The sequence below is a fragment of the Cyanistes caeruleus genome, chromosome 7 (assembly GCF_971803275.1).
Source record: "Cyanistes caeruleus chromosome 7, bCyaCae1.hap1.1, whole genome shotgun sequence".
Taxonomy (NCBI): domain Eukaryota; kingdom Metazoa; phylum Chordata; class Aves; order Passeriformes; family Paridae; genus Cyanistes; species Cyanistes caeruleus.
Window position 1 is genome coordinate 30,827,298 of NC_141707.1, and position 14,764 is coordinate 30,842,061.

Sequence of the window (14,764 nt, forward strand, 5' to 3'; positions counted from 1 at the left end):
TGTTAAAAAGAGTTCATGCAATAGTATGAAACTAGAATGTGTGACCTAAGAAACGATTCTTTATGTAACAGCTGCACCTTTGTATCCATGATTATGGTGTGCTAATGGTATTCCATGGAACTTGCTAGTTGATGTGTATGGCTATGTTGCATCTGCAGCCCTGCTGTCAGGTGCTGAGGAGGCTGCAGGAGTGGAAAGCTGCCTTCAGGCTTTCCCCTCTGACAGACATCAGCTGGAGAAAAGCAGTGTACAGCTGTGCCTCTTCTCTGAGACCACTCCCACGTGAAGTCCTACAGGGGCTGATCCTGTCTCTTTTCCTTTTCATCATGTGCTGAAGAGCTGTAGGAAAGGTCATGAGGAGCCCAGGGCTATGATACCATCAATCTGTTGATGGCAACCAGCTCGTATGTCTCTTTTCAGCTGATGCAATCAGTGCCACAACACAGATGTCACAAAACTTACAGTAGATAAGCCTGCAGATCAAAATCAGTTGGCTGAAGCTGAACTAAAGAAGGAAGAGATGTTGTTGGAATGAAGGAAGAGAACTTTGTGTAGCTAAGGCAGTGAGCAAATCCTGCTTCCATTCTGGGCAAATGACATGTAGTTTTGGGTCCCAGCAGAGTCTGTGTTGCCCCTGGATTCCGTATGGCTTGAAATTTGATTTGTATCTCTTTCTGTCTGCTCTGCTATCACTTTTTGTGGTAAAGGTGACTCATTTTACCTTTTGTGAGAAGCCGACAGAGACTTGTTCAGGTTAAAAAGAGAACAAAGAATAAAGCTTGTCAAAAAAAGCAGAAACATAGAGGAAATGTGGAAGGTGTAATTCCTTACAGACATACTTACTGTCAGTCCAGTTTAGTATTTTTTTTCTTGGTAAAAGAGGTGTTTGAATGTAGATAGTCAAGTAAGGATTAGCAGACCCAGTGCAGGCTTTGGAAATGAACATGACTGAAACCGTCTGGTTTTATAGCCTTGAGCAAATCATATAATCTCTCTGCTACTGTTTTCTGATCTATAATCCAAGGGTAGTAATGCTTTCTTCTCAGTGGTGAATTAATGAATGCTTTCACAGTGTTTTGCAGTGCCATATACAAATATTACAATTACAGAGAAGCAAGGAATATATGATATTAATGTCAAATAGATACAGGGTAAATTTGGGATGCTGGATAGCAGTGCACTGAGATACAACTGTAATGAGTTCATTAGTAATGCACGACAGGACTGATTAAGTAGTTGCCACTGTGTAAAAGCCTTGTCTAGAGCTGGTACTTGATATATTATTTTGACCTGCGACAGATGCTCGATGATCTTGTCTCTTAAGTTTTGGCAGTGCCTGTCATGTCAATACAAATTATTGAGCTGAACTGAACGAAAGAAGCTGTAGTTGCCACATGGATACCTTTTTTATATTCTCCTGTATATAAAAACTGCAGCTTCCCAAACTGGATTTTTTATATAACCTTTCAGAAGCTCAGTTTGAAATAGCTTGTCTACTTTTTTTCTTTCTTCCCGAGAATGTTTCCTCTTGCCATCATGATAAAAATGTACTGCTGTGACAAAACAACCATGTTCCCATGATTTTATCCTTTCCTATCACAATGGCAGCACATCCTGTATGGTTATGACACAGCACAGAAAATTCTACCACACTGAGGTTACTTTTACATTGCCTGATAATGGTAACTGTGATGTGAAGCATCAGAAGATATAACATTTTTTTACACAAAAGAGTCACAGGAGGACTCAAACAGTCTTTGAGGATCTGGATATCCAGCTGAGATTAGAGGTCTGGATGTGTCAGGGTAGTTGCATGCAGAAGCTTTTCAGCTGTAGGCTAGGGATTTGAAGATGAACAAGATCTAGAAGAGGTTACCTATTCCTGGAAGTTTTGATAGCTTATTTGAATGGGGATTCAGCTGGAGATCCAGACCCTTTTACTAGCAGGCTGATTATCGCAGACTGGGAAGCTGGCACCAGCAGTGGTGGTAACTACTGCAGCACACCCATCTGTCCATCCCAGTGCAATCAGTAAGGACTGCAGGTGTCAGGTGGCAGTGTGGCTAGCATATATGTTAGGGGTACAGTATTTGACATAAAGATGTTTTGTTTTGGGTGCTTCAACTGTGAAGTGAAAAGATTCATGTTTTTTCCTTCCCTAAGTCTCCCTCCAGCCATCCTTCCCTTCTAATCCCAAACTCCTTCTGATGGCTCCTGGGCTGTGCCTCATGTGTGCTTTCACTGGCATTTTAGCGAGAGCTGAGGATTGCTAACCTTGTTTTAAGGCAGGCTAACCGAGGCCTTTTGCAGATGGGAAGCGAGGCATAGCACTGTGAAATGATTTGCTAAAGGTTATCCAGCTGTGACTGAGAAAGTGTGCTCTGATTCTTCTGCAAAAGATGCCACAAAAGTGTAAATGTTAATAGTAATAACATTCTCTATGTGTGTTTCTACTTTGCAAAATTATATCTCCACCAGGGGACTTGTTAATGTCAACGTCATTCAGTTTTCATGATCACCACTTGAAGTGATCAGTCAGCTGTGTGGATCTACAAATTGCTCCCTTGCAGCCAGTCTCTTAGTCTAATGCTCGGGTGACAGTCAGCTGTAAGGATCAGACTCGAAGATGCCTTTGATTTTCCTTTGATGTTTCTGAGCCAACGAAGAATTTCACACAGCCACTGGGCGGTAGGTGAAGATCCCTTCTGTTTGTGGGAAGCCAATTATAACGTGGCTGACCCGCCTTGACCTTAAGATTACTGGCAGGACATCTGGGATGTCCTTGCGAGGCAGAGCTAGCTCACAAACTCGGGGCATAGACCAATTTGTTCGTCTGGATGTAGCAACCAGTCCAATACAGTGATTATAATGGAGGCTGCACAAATTGATCCTGGTCAGACTCAGTGTATTTATTCATTTGCTTGCACTCTGGCATCATCGCCGATGTGTGAGGATAAAGAGGGGTCACCTTTAGGATTTAATGAGTGGGAACAACCTACAAGGACAACAGGTCCTAGTTTCTAACCCTCTCTACCAGTTAACTCTCTCTCCCTTTTCATTATTTTTTGTTCCTTTTTTCACCTCTTATTCCAGATCTAAGATCAGCTAAAGCTTTTAAAACCCCTTAGAAACAAGTACCACGAAAGAGGCTGTGTACCAGAAGCCTCTTTGGAGAAAGGCACATGCCGGGAGAGAGGTGGAGGCACAAAGAACCCCGGACGGGAGGCCAGAGGGACGTGAGAGAAGAGCGGGAACTTTTTACCCTCTGCTGAAGCAAACGAGACGGGGATCGCTGTGTGATCCCCGCAGCATTTCGGCGGGGGTCGGGCTTTTATTTCCCTGCGCGGGACGGCTGCGGGAGCTGCACCGTCCCCGGGGGGCTGAGCATCCCCGGCGCGGGCCGGACTACAGCCCCCGTCATGCCGCGGCGCGGGCGGGCGGTGGCGGCGAGCGCGCCTGCGCCGCCAGACGTGGCAGCAGCCGCAGCGGCGGCGGGTCCGGAGCGGGTCCGGCGCGGCGGCGGGATGGCAGTGCCGGGGCAGGGCGCGGGGGCTGCGCGGCGCCGCGGGCGGCTCCCGCCGCTCCCGCTGCTGCTGCTCGGCCTGGCGGTGAGTGGCGGCGGGGGGCGGAGGGGGCGGCGTGGGGTGTCCCCCGTCCCCGGGCCGGGGCGGGGGCGCGGCGCGGCCGGCGGAGTTGGGCGAAAGTTGGGAGCGGGACGGGCCCCTGGGGCCGGGCGCGGCGGCTCTCCCGCCGCCCGCAGCCGCCGCCGCCGCGGGCGGGCTCGGCTCGGCACAGCCCGGCATGGCCGGGCTCCGGTAGCGCTGCTCCCGGGTGTCTTCCCAGCGCTCAGCCCGTGTGCTGCTCTCCTGCTTCCCCTTTCCCTTTCTCTCTCTCTCCTAAAGCACCGCCCGCAGAAAGCGCACCCCGGCGTGCGGCGGCGGCTCCCCGAGCGGCTGCGGGCTGAGGCCCCCGGCTGCCCCGGCGGCTGCGACCGGCGGCGCTTCGCTCCCAAGTTTGGTGTGGAAAGCGGTGCGGTGGCAGAGGGTTTCCAGAGGGTTTCCCCCGGTGGCGGCTGTGCCGCAGCGGAGCAGCCGCGCTCGGCTTTGTGCACCTGTGTGCGGCACCCCCGCCCCGGGCACCCCCGCCCCTGCGCCCCTCGCATGTGGCGCTGTCCATCCTGGTGCGCTCCGGAGGATCGGGGTGTGCTTCTTTGACATTACAGAGTAGAGCACTGCTTACCTCAGGGAGGCCCCTAGACTTACAGAAATATTTTAAAGTCTGATTTTTATTTATTTATTTATTTTTTTATCCACAGAATTTGGCATAAATGGCTCAAAAAATTGACAAAGGCATGCTTTAAAACAGTACTTTATTCACTTTATTGTCATGAATTACAGTTCATCCTTCTGCCTGGACAAATGAAGATAATTAATGAAAAATTACGTTAATTTTTTTATGCATGGGTGATCTGAAATGTATTTGGAAATGCATGACCATGGAGTGCTCATCTAATTCATACAAATCAAGTGTGGAATTGCTAATAGCCCTATGCTTATTCTGTTCTAATATTAGAATTGCTTTTGTGGGACAGAAAGATTCGGCCCTGTCTCATGTAGCCTTTTTCCCCTGGCAGGGCCATAGCTCTTGGCTCATTCAGGAGGGAAAAGAAATGCTGTGCATTCTGAACAATTTTTGCTTTGTTTTTTAAGCTTGGTTTAGAGTCACAGACCTCTGCTATCTGTACTTTATTGATTTCAAGTGAAACTGAAGTCAGGCTGAACTCTCCCTAAATGCTGGAGAGGTCTTAATGTAGATTTTTTTTCCTTTGTGGCTCATCTTTAATATACACAGTAGTTTTCTCAGTGATACTTGTGTCGGTGCATTCCTCAGATTGAGGATATACTATGGTTCAAGTGGAGTAACAAGTGGACTGAATTTTCCCTCCCTTCAAAACAGCTAAGCACATGGAGTAATTTCTGGTATTTCCTACTATATCCGCTGTGACTGTCAGACCTTATCTTACTGTAACATTCATTTTATGTTAATGTAAATATTTTCCTGTTATTTTTCTTTGTAGATTAAAAGATATTTTCCCCATCTTTCTTCATATGAATCTGTAGTTCCTAATTGTTCTGGTTTTCCTCTTTGACCTTTTGTGTTTCAGAGCTGGCATCTTTGAGATGAGCAGAGGGGGCCTGCTGTTGTCAGTGAAATCATAAAAAGCCATTTTAATTTATCCACATTATTCTTTCTTACCTTTCTTAATTTGCCACAGCAGTTTATTTGCTCTGTGATGCTTCATGCTGAGCAGATGTCTTCATTGAGCTGTTGATTCAGCTAATTCTTTCCCCTTTTCTGTGTACAAGTAGTTTAAATTATTTCTTCCAATTTGCATTATCTTGCACTCGAAGGTGTGATTTTTCATCTTGAAATATGTAACTCGCTGTACTCCAGGATTGAAAAACTAGCCTACAGCTGTGACATAGCAAAACCTGCTTTTAATTTTTTTTGAGTCTGTGTGAGGCTGTTAAATCAGGTGAGTCTCGGTGTGTAAAGTTAAACTAAAGGTAATACCAGCTGCTTGGCAGGTTAATGAGAAACGTTTTTTCCAGCCAGTCCATTTTCATGCACCTGAATGTGTTTTGGTTTTTTGGGTTTTATTTTGTTTGTTTGTTAGTTTTTCTGGAAGTGCTGACTGCTTGCAGTGCACCTGGAACAGCAGCTAGAGTTGTGCATGCATAGCACTTCTGAAAAATAGGGCTCATTTTTTGACCCAAAATTGAAGATGGCTTCTGAGAATTGAAATCCTTATCTCTAAGACTTCCTACATGTGTAAAAGGGAACCTACAAAGCTGGATTAAGAAAACGTTTCTGTATCTTCTGATGTAAGCTGTTAATTTGTTACCTTCAGCATCACTGTGGGTGTGTGACACACACATGAGGATGATGGTGATCTCTGCCTGCTGTGAAGTTTTATTTCTTGAATGAGTTGGAGAGCCATGAGGAAGTTGTGTGTTCCCTTTTTGGTTTATCAAGTGGTTGACTGTATTTCATGCTCAAAGGACAGAATTTACTGTTCAAGGCACAGGGAAGGAGTTTCACACCAATGTGGATTAGCATTTCCTGTGATGCATCAGGTGCTGTGCTTTCCCTAGCAGAAGGCAGCCACTGCTTCCAACAGGATTACGCATCTGGGTCCGTTTGCTTTGCAAACACCAGTGAATATTATCTCATACCGGTGTGGCAAAGATCAGTTTGTCTTCCGAGTGTTGGCTTAATGACAGAGAAACTGAGTCAAGAGTCCAGCTGACTGAGCACTGTTGGGAAGCAGACTCTGTGACCTGGTGCCACTCAAACCCAGTGCCTTTAAGGACAGGCTTCAAAGGAACATTTCAGGCTTCCAGCTCCTCAAGTACTTTCTTAATCCTTGCCAGTAGGGTCACGGGAATGCACTAGTGAGCACTGATGCTGACTTGTGAATCCAGGCCTGCAGGGAGGGACTGATGATGCATGATTTCCTCTGTGTTGCAGGTAGCCCTGAAGCACGGCAGCAGTGGCTTGCCTCTGGTGAGTTTGCAGCAGGGTGTGAGCTACACCACTGCAGTATTCAGGTGCTGTTTCTGGTTGTGTCCTTTGGGCTTGAATTCAGGAATGCCTCTTCCCATCCAGTTATTGTTTGTGTTACAGAAGCCTCTTTGGACAGTGTTTCCTGGCAGTCATAGGGAGGGTGTTACAGAGGCAAATTCCTTACCTGCTGTCTTCTCACTTTATTCATACTTTGTCCATACCCTCTTCAATATATGGATTTGTAAAAGTCTGATGTGGGCGGTGTGTCCTCAGATGCCCTTCTCAAATCAAACCTTGGCTTCATTACTCTGCTCCATGCCTCATGGACGGATGTTTTCAATCCATTGGTTTTGGTGCCACAGCACCTGTTTACCTCAGGGGCCCTGGGATGTTGTTGCAAGCTTGGTGTAGTCATCAGAAGTGGTGTTTCTGCCCAGAGATGAGTTCATGGTGTCCTGAGTGGATGGACAGAACATGGTTCCATGGTGATGGAAGAGGTGCTTTCTCTGTTGTTGACCATTTCTTTTGCCTTTTGGTGATGGAATACCTTGAATTCCTGTTTCAGTAAAAGTGAGGTATTTCTTCAGAGCTGAGGCTGGAGGTCCATGAATGGAAAAACTCAGATTCTGGTTGCAAATTGCATTGCACTAACTAGCATTGCCTCAAATTTCTTAATGCAGGCAGGGTCACTTTGGAAGTAAATTGTTTTTTGCCTTGTTCCTGCCATCTTTTCAAGCTTGTGAATGGCAAAAAATTGTGATATCAAAGCAAGTCTTTAGTTTTGGCACTGTGCTAGATGTGAGTGGCTGGTAGCATTGGTGAAGGGTGCTGTGAGTGGCATGCTTGCAGAACACAGATAACAAAGGTAATTTAATTTGTGACTGTCTTGATGTCCTGTCTGTTATCTTTGGGTTTAGAGTCACATAACCTGTTTGCTGGGTGACTGCAAATAGACACTTTCTCCCCCCCTCCTCACTTTTCCTGGATATGGCACACCGTGACTGTGTGGTTGTGCTGCTCTACGATCAGTTGTATGCTGGTTTGTTCTGGTGTTGCCTTCCTTTCACCTCTTGCAGATCACTTCCTTTCTCCGTGAATCTTGCTCCAGCTATTAAAATTAAACTTTGTCCCCTATCACCTGGCAGAAAAATGTGAGGATTAATTAGCTAACATTTGTGCAATGCTTTGAAGATAACAAGTGCCATATAAAGTGCTAGAGATTTTCAGGTGTCATTTTTTGCCCTCTCTTCCTTAAAAATCCCATTAATAGTGTTTTTGTCTTCTTTTTATAGTACCTCCTACGTGCTTCTTGAGTAGGTGGTATTTCTTTAAACTTCTTGAAAACCTAATTTTTAGTGGGGGATTATGTGGCATATGCTTTGCTCATGCCCTTAACTTCTGTAGGCAAATGTGCTCGTTCAGAAGTGATGTCTGAAGTATTTCATCAGCAGCTTGTTTAATATATGTATGGTGCCAGTGTCTGGCTTGAAGAGGGAAAGCTTCACATTCACAAGGAGAAAGTTCTTTGTCAGTGTTAGTAATTGACCCTATTAAAGTCAGTTGTTAATTAGTAAATAGTTGCACGGGTTGGGTTTTCCATCACAGAGCATTCAAAACACAGTGATAAACCATACAATTGATTTGCTACTCAGAGCCCTTAAGAACATTCTTTAGTATAGACTATTATGCCTGTAGTTTAAACCCCACCGTTTAAGAACAATATGAACTGTAGAGTCTAGTCAAATCTTGACGTCTCCATGGTATTTTTTGCTACCTTCTATATTTGGAAAGTGAACATAGCAAGCACCACGTTAAGTGGAATGTCTTATTTGTGGCATTCTTCAGCCTAAGTTAGAGTACTGAGACACGCTGTGTCAGGATTTTAATTTGCCTTCCTTTGAAAACAAAAGAAAATGTAACACTTGCCTCTTTGCAGATATGACCTCCCCCCCCCCCCCCAACAAATGTCAGTAGTGCTTCAGTTTTATAATTTCTGGAACAGCTTGTTGTGAGACTTAACTGATCTGGATTATGCATGCAGTATTATGTTCTTCCACAGAGGAAGTGTCCAATGGGCATATCTGCAAATGTAAATCTGTTGGGCAAACCCACAATTTTCAAATGCTGTGGGTCTTGCAGTGCAGAAGTTGCTGATTTTCCCATCTGTCTTCTGGAGCACTCCTCACCTGGCCATCCCGTGCTGCTGTAGGTGTGGGAGTCTCTGCTCCCCACTTAGACCATAGGTGGCTTTTTGGATTGGTCACAGACGTCACTGAGTAGCCTTTGTGCTGGGAGTCTTCAGCAGGCTGTGTTTTGTGAACCCCTGCAGGGGCAATTGGCAGAAGATGTTTTGTGATTGCAGTGGGATTGCTGTGACTACTGCAGGGGCCACTTCAGCTGTGACCCCTGAAGTCTGAGACCCAAGAGCTACTACCCTTTCTCTTCCCCACTCCACAAAGTAATTTTTTACCAGGCTTCCTTGATGTACCTTTGGATAACAGAGCTAACCTGTCTCCTCCCATCTGATTTGATTAAAATGTTTTTACAGCTATTTTAGATATTAATCATGAACGGAAAAACGGGACTGTCCTACTTATCACTATCCATCTTGGAAGGCATTTGTTACAAATGGCTCAGTGATCAAAGCAGCACAACCCTGAATGTAAATAGCAGCAGGGGGAGGGCTCCTGAGTGAAAAGCAAGCAATTATTGCACAAGGTCAAGAGTGGTTTGTATGATGAACAGGGAAGATAAAACATCTGCAGTCAAACTGTGATTCTTTGTAAACAAGGGGGCTTTGGATTTGAACATCTTGTATTTTTGAGTGAGAAGGAATTGGGGGGAAGGAAGCAATGGGTCAGTTTCTCCCTTGTGCTTGCCTGGGGATGACTTACACCTGGTATTGTGAATGGGTACACATTGCCTGCACCACAGGACATGGCTGTGTCACCAGCTGATCTGCAGATTTACACACCTCTGTTTCCACGTTACAGAGGTGTCCCTTCAAGTCAGCTTTCTGAGGTTAAATGCACAGTCCATCACAGGGCTTATTTTAGGAGATGAGTGGGAAAGGAAAGGTGAGATTCTGTCTTGTTCAGATTTCTTGCCTGTTCCCCCCCCTCCCCATTTTAATGTGGCAGATGAGACCTTTGTTCAGAATGTGAGCTACTCCCCTCCTAAAGAAGTTAATAATGAAATTAAATTCAGTCATCTCCATTACTGCTTGGAATTTTGAGGCAGGTTTCCTCTTCAGCTAGACTCCTATAAAATTCCTTGTCAGACACAATCTGTTTCATATGCACAGGGTTGCTGATTGATCATATTTACAGTGGGTTGAGTGCTGTTGTCCCAAAATGAGAATGACACCAGTGGGTGGCTAAGCTAAAGCAGAAATCTGAGTCAATGTCTTCCTGAAAAAGTGGAGTTTAGAAATTGTGGTCGAGTGTAAGGCTGTGTCCCTGCCAAGCAGCAGTTGTGCTAGAGTCTGTTGTCACATCCCCAGCTATTCTTGATGAATAGTGTGCAAATTGGCTGCCTAATTATACATGGTTAGTGTGTGCATAAAAATTGCATGTTGACATATGGATTCAGGCACCTAAGCACTGTTTCATCTGCATATCCATTTATACTTTCTATGTATTATTTGTGTCCAGGGAAGTATATATTTCGGGCTCTTGAGCTGGAAATAGGAGAAATAGGGAATAGATTTTCTGTCCAGTGTACAATCTACTCTTCTGATAGAAATCAAAATTAAATAAGGAGGATCTATTTTCTTGTTTTTAAAACTGTGTGTTTTCATTGCCCTTGATGTAAAATAGATACATAAGTAATTCTCCAGATATGCTGCTTATCCTTAGCAAAAGACCATGCTGTCACGAAGCTTTTGTGGGGAGCAGCTCATAAATTGAACTGTGTTCTGTGGGACCAGTAGTTAAGCATTTATCACATTTAATTTGAATAATTAATGTAAAATATGAAAATACATTCTTGTGGCTGTTTGAAAGATATTCCTTTTTTTTTATTTATTTTAAAATGAGATTCAGAGAAGAGTAAAAACTTGAGAAATAAACTCTGCTTTCTCAGATCCTTGATGATTTTGAGAAAACATGGCCTGAGGGATGACCACATTTTTCAATAGTGTCAGTCCTAGAAGTATAATTAGCAAATAGTTATTTGCCTGTAACTCTTTGCCTCTGGGTTTCTGAAAGCTCAGATCTTCCTTGGGTACCAATTCTAAGGGAGTGGGGTTGTGGAGTGTTTACTGCTCTTCAACACATGCATATACTTGGCAGCTCTGCAAGGAATTCCTAGAGAGTGGGGAAAAAAGAAAATTAAACCTTTTTGACTGATCAGACTTCTGCCACTAAGCTTGCAAGATCATATATTTAAATACATACTTTGAAGAACAGAGACAGCTAGAACACATGGGGGTTTTGTACCTTGTACTTGAATAGCCATGTCTCAGCAGTTTTGATTTGGGTTCACTTATGTTTTCCTTGAGAGTCTTTCATGCATCTCAGACACTACAGTCACATGACTGATGTGTGACCTACGCCATAAAATTCTGTGAAAATAAATTCAGATTGTGGTCTTGAGCTGGGGAAAGTCTGCAGACTAGAATTGCTATGAGATTTGCATTTCATAGTCTGCCATGTGTAGTCTGTCTTTTTTTGAAGGTCTCCATCAAAGTTTCGTGCATCTGAGAACACCAGGTGACAGTCATGTCACCAAGGCAGCCATGGATGAGGACCTGGTATGATAGGCAACTGTGCAAACACAGCATGAAATAAAATAGACCTTCCCTCAGTTTTGTCGCAGTTTCTCACTGCCATAACTGGCAAGGGTGGCAGAGATGTTGCACGTGTTGGTCCTATAATGCCTTTTACTTTAGCAGGTATGGAGGTGGGCAGCTTCTTGAGAAAAACACTTGGAGCATTTTTCAACTTTTCAGCGGTGGTCCTGAATAGGTTTTAAAGCTTTAGGATGCTCAAGTGACAAGAAAGTTTGGCTTGTTTCTTATTTATAGATTTCCATATGTGTGAATGTAGCACTTCCTGACGCATATGAAAAGAGGCTTCCTGCCCAGGAGGGACTGTCACCTTTCTTGACCTCTTCTTTTTTTAATATGTGCTCATCTCCTCTTGTGCCCTGGATTTAAACAAGAAGCAGTGTGCTTGATTGGGCAGTGCCTGGCTGATGAGCTCTCCTGCAAAATGTCTGGAGTAAATCTACCTGAGTCATGTCTCAGAAATGAATTTATATAGTACAGTACATGCAAATTAGCTTCATCTTTGCTGCTGCTTTACCTATGTGCAGGAACATGAGTTTGGTTTTCTGTGGAAGAGTGTAGCTGCTCCTATAGAATTATTTTCGCCCATCCTCTTAATTTTGCATTGTTGCCAGAGCTAGTGGCTGTAGCCCTGCTGAGGCTGTGGTTGCTGGTACAGTCATCACTGCTGTGACTCTAGAGCAGGGCAAAACAGCCCTGTGTTTGGGATTGGCGTCTGGTGGAATTGACTCCTTGATATCCCTTGCCTTCAACAGGGCTGGTAGGGAAAGCAGAAGTTCTTCTGTAGGTTTAACCATAAACCATCCTCTCGTTTATTCCTGGGTAGGGTCTTGATTAATTTCAGCAAGAGAAAGCTGGAGAGTGCAGAACTACTGAATTCTTATCAGTTTGCAAACATCATATAGCACAAACAGGAATTGGGGCTGGTGAATTTCTCTGCTTAGCTGATAACTTCCCAGTGTTGCTGCAGCTGCCTTAGATGTGCAGGCAGGGCATTTCTGTCCAGCTCAATGCCTTTGGCTTGGACCTTTTGGGTTTTATAACCGGGAAAGGCTGCAACATTAATCTTAATTAAAGGGAGATGATGATTTATTCAGCTGGGCAGACTGGTGTGCTTGTATGCACAATACCTTTCCCAGTGGGTTTTGGGCTAAACCATAGGAATAGAGAGAGCTACTGTAGTAAAACTTCAGGAAAATGAGTAACATATATTGATTTGATACCTGGAGAGGAACTGGGCAAAGGAGGAGTGGATATATGCAATGTGACATGCGTCTCCCTCCAAATGCCTGCTGTTCCACCAGCGCAGTGAGTTTTCTGCTACTGGCAACACTGACAAGGCAGTAGTTAAAGCTGTCATTGTTTTCAGAATCCAATTTTTCAAGAGGTTTACAGCTCTGCCATTATAAAGAAAGGAAAAAAAAAAAAAACCAAAGAGAATTCCTGAAATTGGCAAAACAGCCTTTCTAGCTGGAAAAGACATGGAATGCCTCTACTTAAAACCATGAAATGGTATGGGTTGGAAGAGAGCTCAAAGATCATCTCATTCTAATACCCCTCTTCTGAGCTATTGGTAAACACTTTGAACAAACTTTACAGTATCATTTGGTGTCATGTTGAAAGTGGCTTTTGTGGGTTTTTTTAGTCCAATTGCTTCTTTTTGATAGAGTTCATAGACTGGAGTATCCTTAATTGAGTCCAGTTTTTTAAACCAAACAAGCAATCTGTAGTTTCACTTTTTCCCTGTGCTCAGCCTTAGTTTCAATTAAGCTTATTTTTTGTCTTCTGTAACTCAAAGCAGAAATAAAACTGTAAGACACTTGAATAGTTACAAAAATTGAGGTGAAAGGAAGAGTTTTTTAAAAAAATGCTTAGCATTAAAAAGATCTTCCTGTAATATTGGATTAATTTCTCCTGTGCAGCTCGTGATTGTGGTGGTTTTGGGAAGCACTGTTCATGTCTGTGTCACCTCAGTTAGCCCAACTATATTTGCCAGCTTTCATTGGCAACACTGTGCATCCATCTCAGAAAATACACAGATGATTCACATACATCAGCCTGGAGTGGGAAGGTTGACCTCTGGACATCTGGGTTTAGAAGACTATGAGTCTTTTGGTTGAATTAAAGCATCAAGGACATTTATGCTGAAGGTAGAGGTTGATTCACAAATATGCTCACTTCCTTCTCACAGTCTGACCGCCTGGTCAGCAGGGCCCAGTGGTGGGATTCCTGCCTGCAGAGTGGGGTAACTTGTTCACTCTTAGATTTTATGTTATCAGGTGTATTTTCTAGTAACTTCTAAGTTCTCAAACATTCTGGTTGTTCTGAGGATGATCTCCATCTCAGCTCAACTTCTCTCCATTACCTCGTGTGTCCCAGGATTCCCTTCATGGCCTCTCTTTTCCACATGTAAAGACTTCTGGCATTTATACAGTCTGCATCGTTGGTGCAGATTTTGTTTCTTAGCCTCAGTGCCTGTGGTGCTTGGAAATAGCTGAATTTGAATGAAGTGTGTGCCTGGGGCTGTGTGTTCTGACTTCATTGGCTTAGTCTCTCCTTTAAATGCTGCAGGATGTAACACATGGGATGCAAGAACAGCGTTTTTTTACTTCTTCACATCCACGGTGGACGTATTTTCCAGCCTGGTTGGAGTAAGGCACGATCAAAATCAGTTCTGTAATTAAGGAAATGTTGAACCTCTTGTGTGTGTTAGGCAAATGAGCTAAAGCTTTTAGCCAAGCAATTAAGTGTTAAGGTTTTACTGTAAGGTGAATGGAAACTAGATAATTTTTCCAGCTAAGCTTCCCTTAATCATTCCATTAGCACAAATTCAGTACAGTGCAGAAGGGAAGCAGCATAGCCTGATGGATAAGATTATCATTATATTATTATTATTGAAGATTACTACAGTAAGAATAAGCAGTAAAGGCCCCAGCTGAGGTTATGGTCATAATTTGATAGGAGTTTTACTTTATGATAGACAAACTCTGCTCTGGAACTCTCATGATTTAAATAGACTAAAAGATGCAGTGGAAAAGTTTGCACAGATCCAGAACTGAGATGCAGAGAGATTAAATGCTGTGTCTTCCATGTGGCCAGTGGAAACCGAACAAGACGCTGCTGTGTGTCTGTTTGACACGGTGTGGGCACTGGGAAACATGAGCCCAGCTCCACTTTGGAAGAGTGGGTGGGAGAGGGTTGTGCTTAGTGCTGTAATGCGGATACTGGATTACTTGCATTTTCTGTTCTCATTTCCTACATCTGCTCCCTGTCAGTGTGGGTTATTTTAACTTCATGGCTCTCGCTGTCTTCTGTAGGGTATCAAAGTACTGAATTGAGTTTGCAGCATATTCAGAGATGTAGGGACAAGAGTGCAAGCTCAAAGTGGCAATTTGCTGCTTCTCTTGG

General features: G+C 43.9%; 1 protein-coding gene across 1 annotated transcript in view; it reads left to right on the top strand.

Moving 5' to 3' along the window:
* Positions 1–3,472: 3,472 nt before the first annotated feature.
* Positions 3,473–14,764, top strand: part of PDIA5 (protein disulfide isomerase family A member 5) — a 97,534-nt gene continuing 86,242 nt past the window's right edge. Inside the window, exon 1 of the mRNA XM_086898540.1 lies at positions 3,473–3,608. Within this exon, the coding sequence (XP_086754666.1) occupies positions 3,525–3,608 (84 nt within the window). The 5' untranslated portion in view covers positions 3,473–3,524. The remainder of the gene's footprint in view (positions 3,609–14,764) is intronic.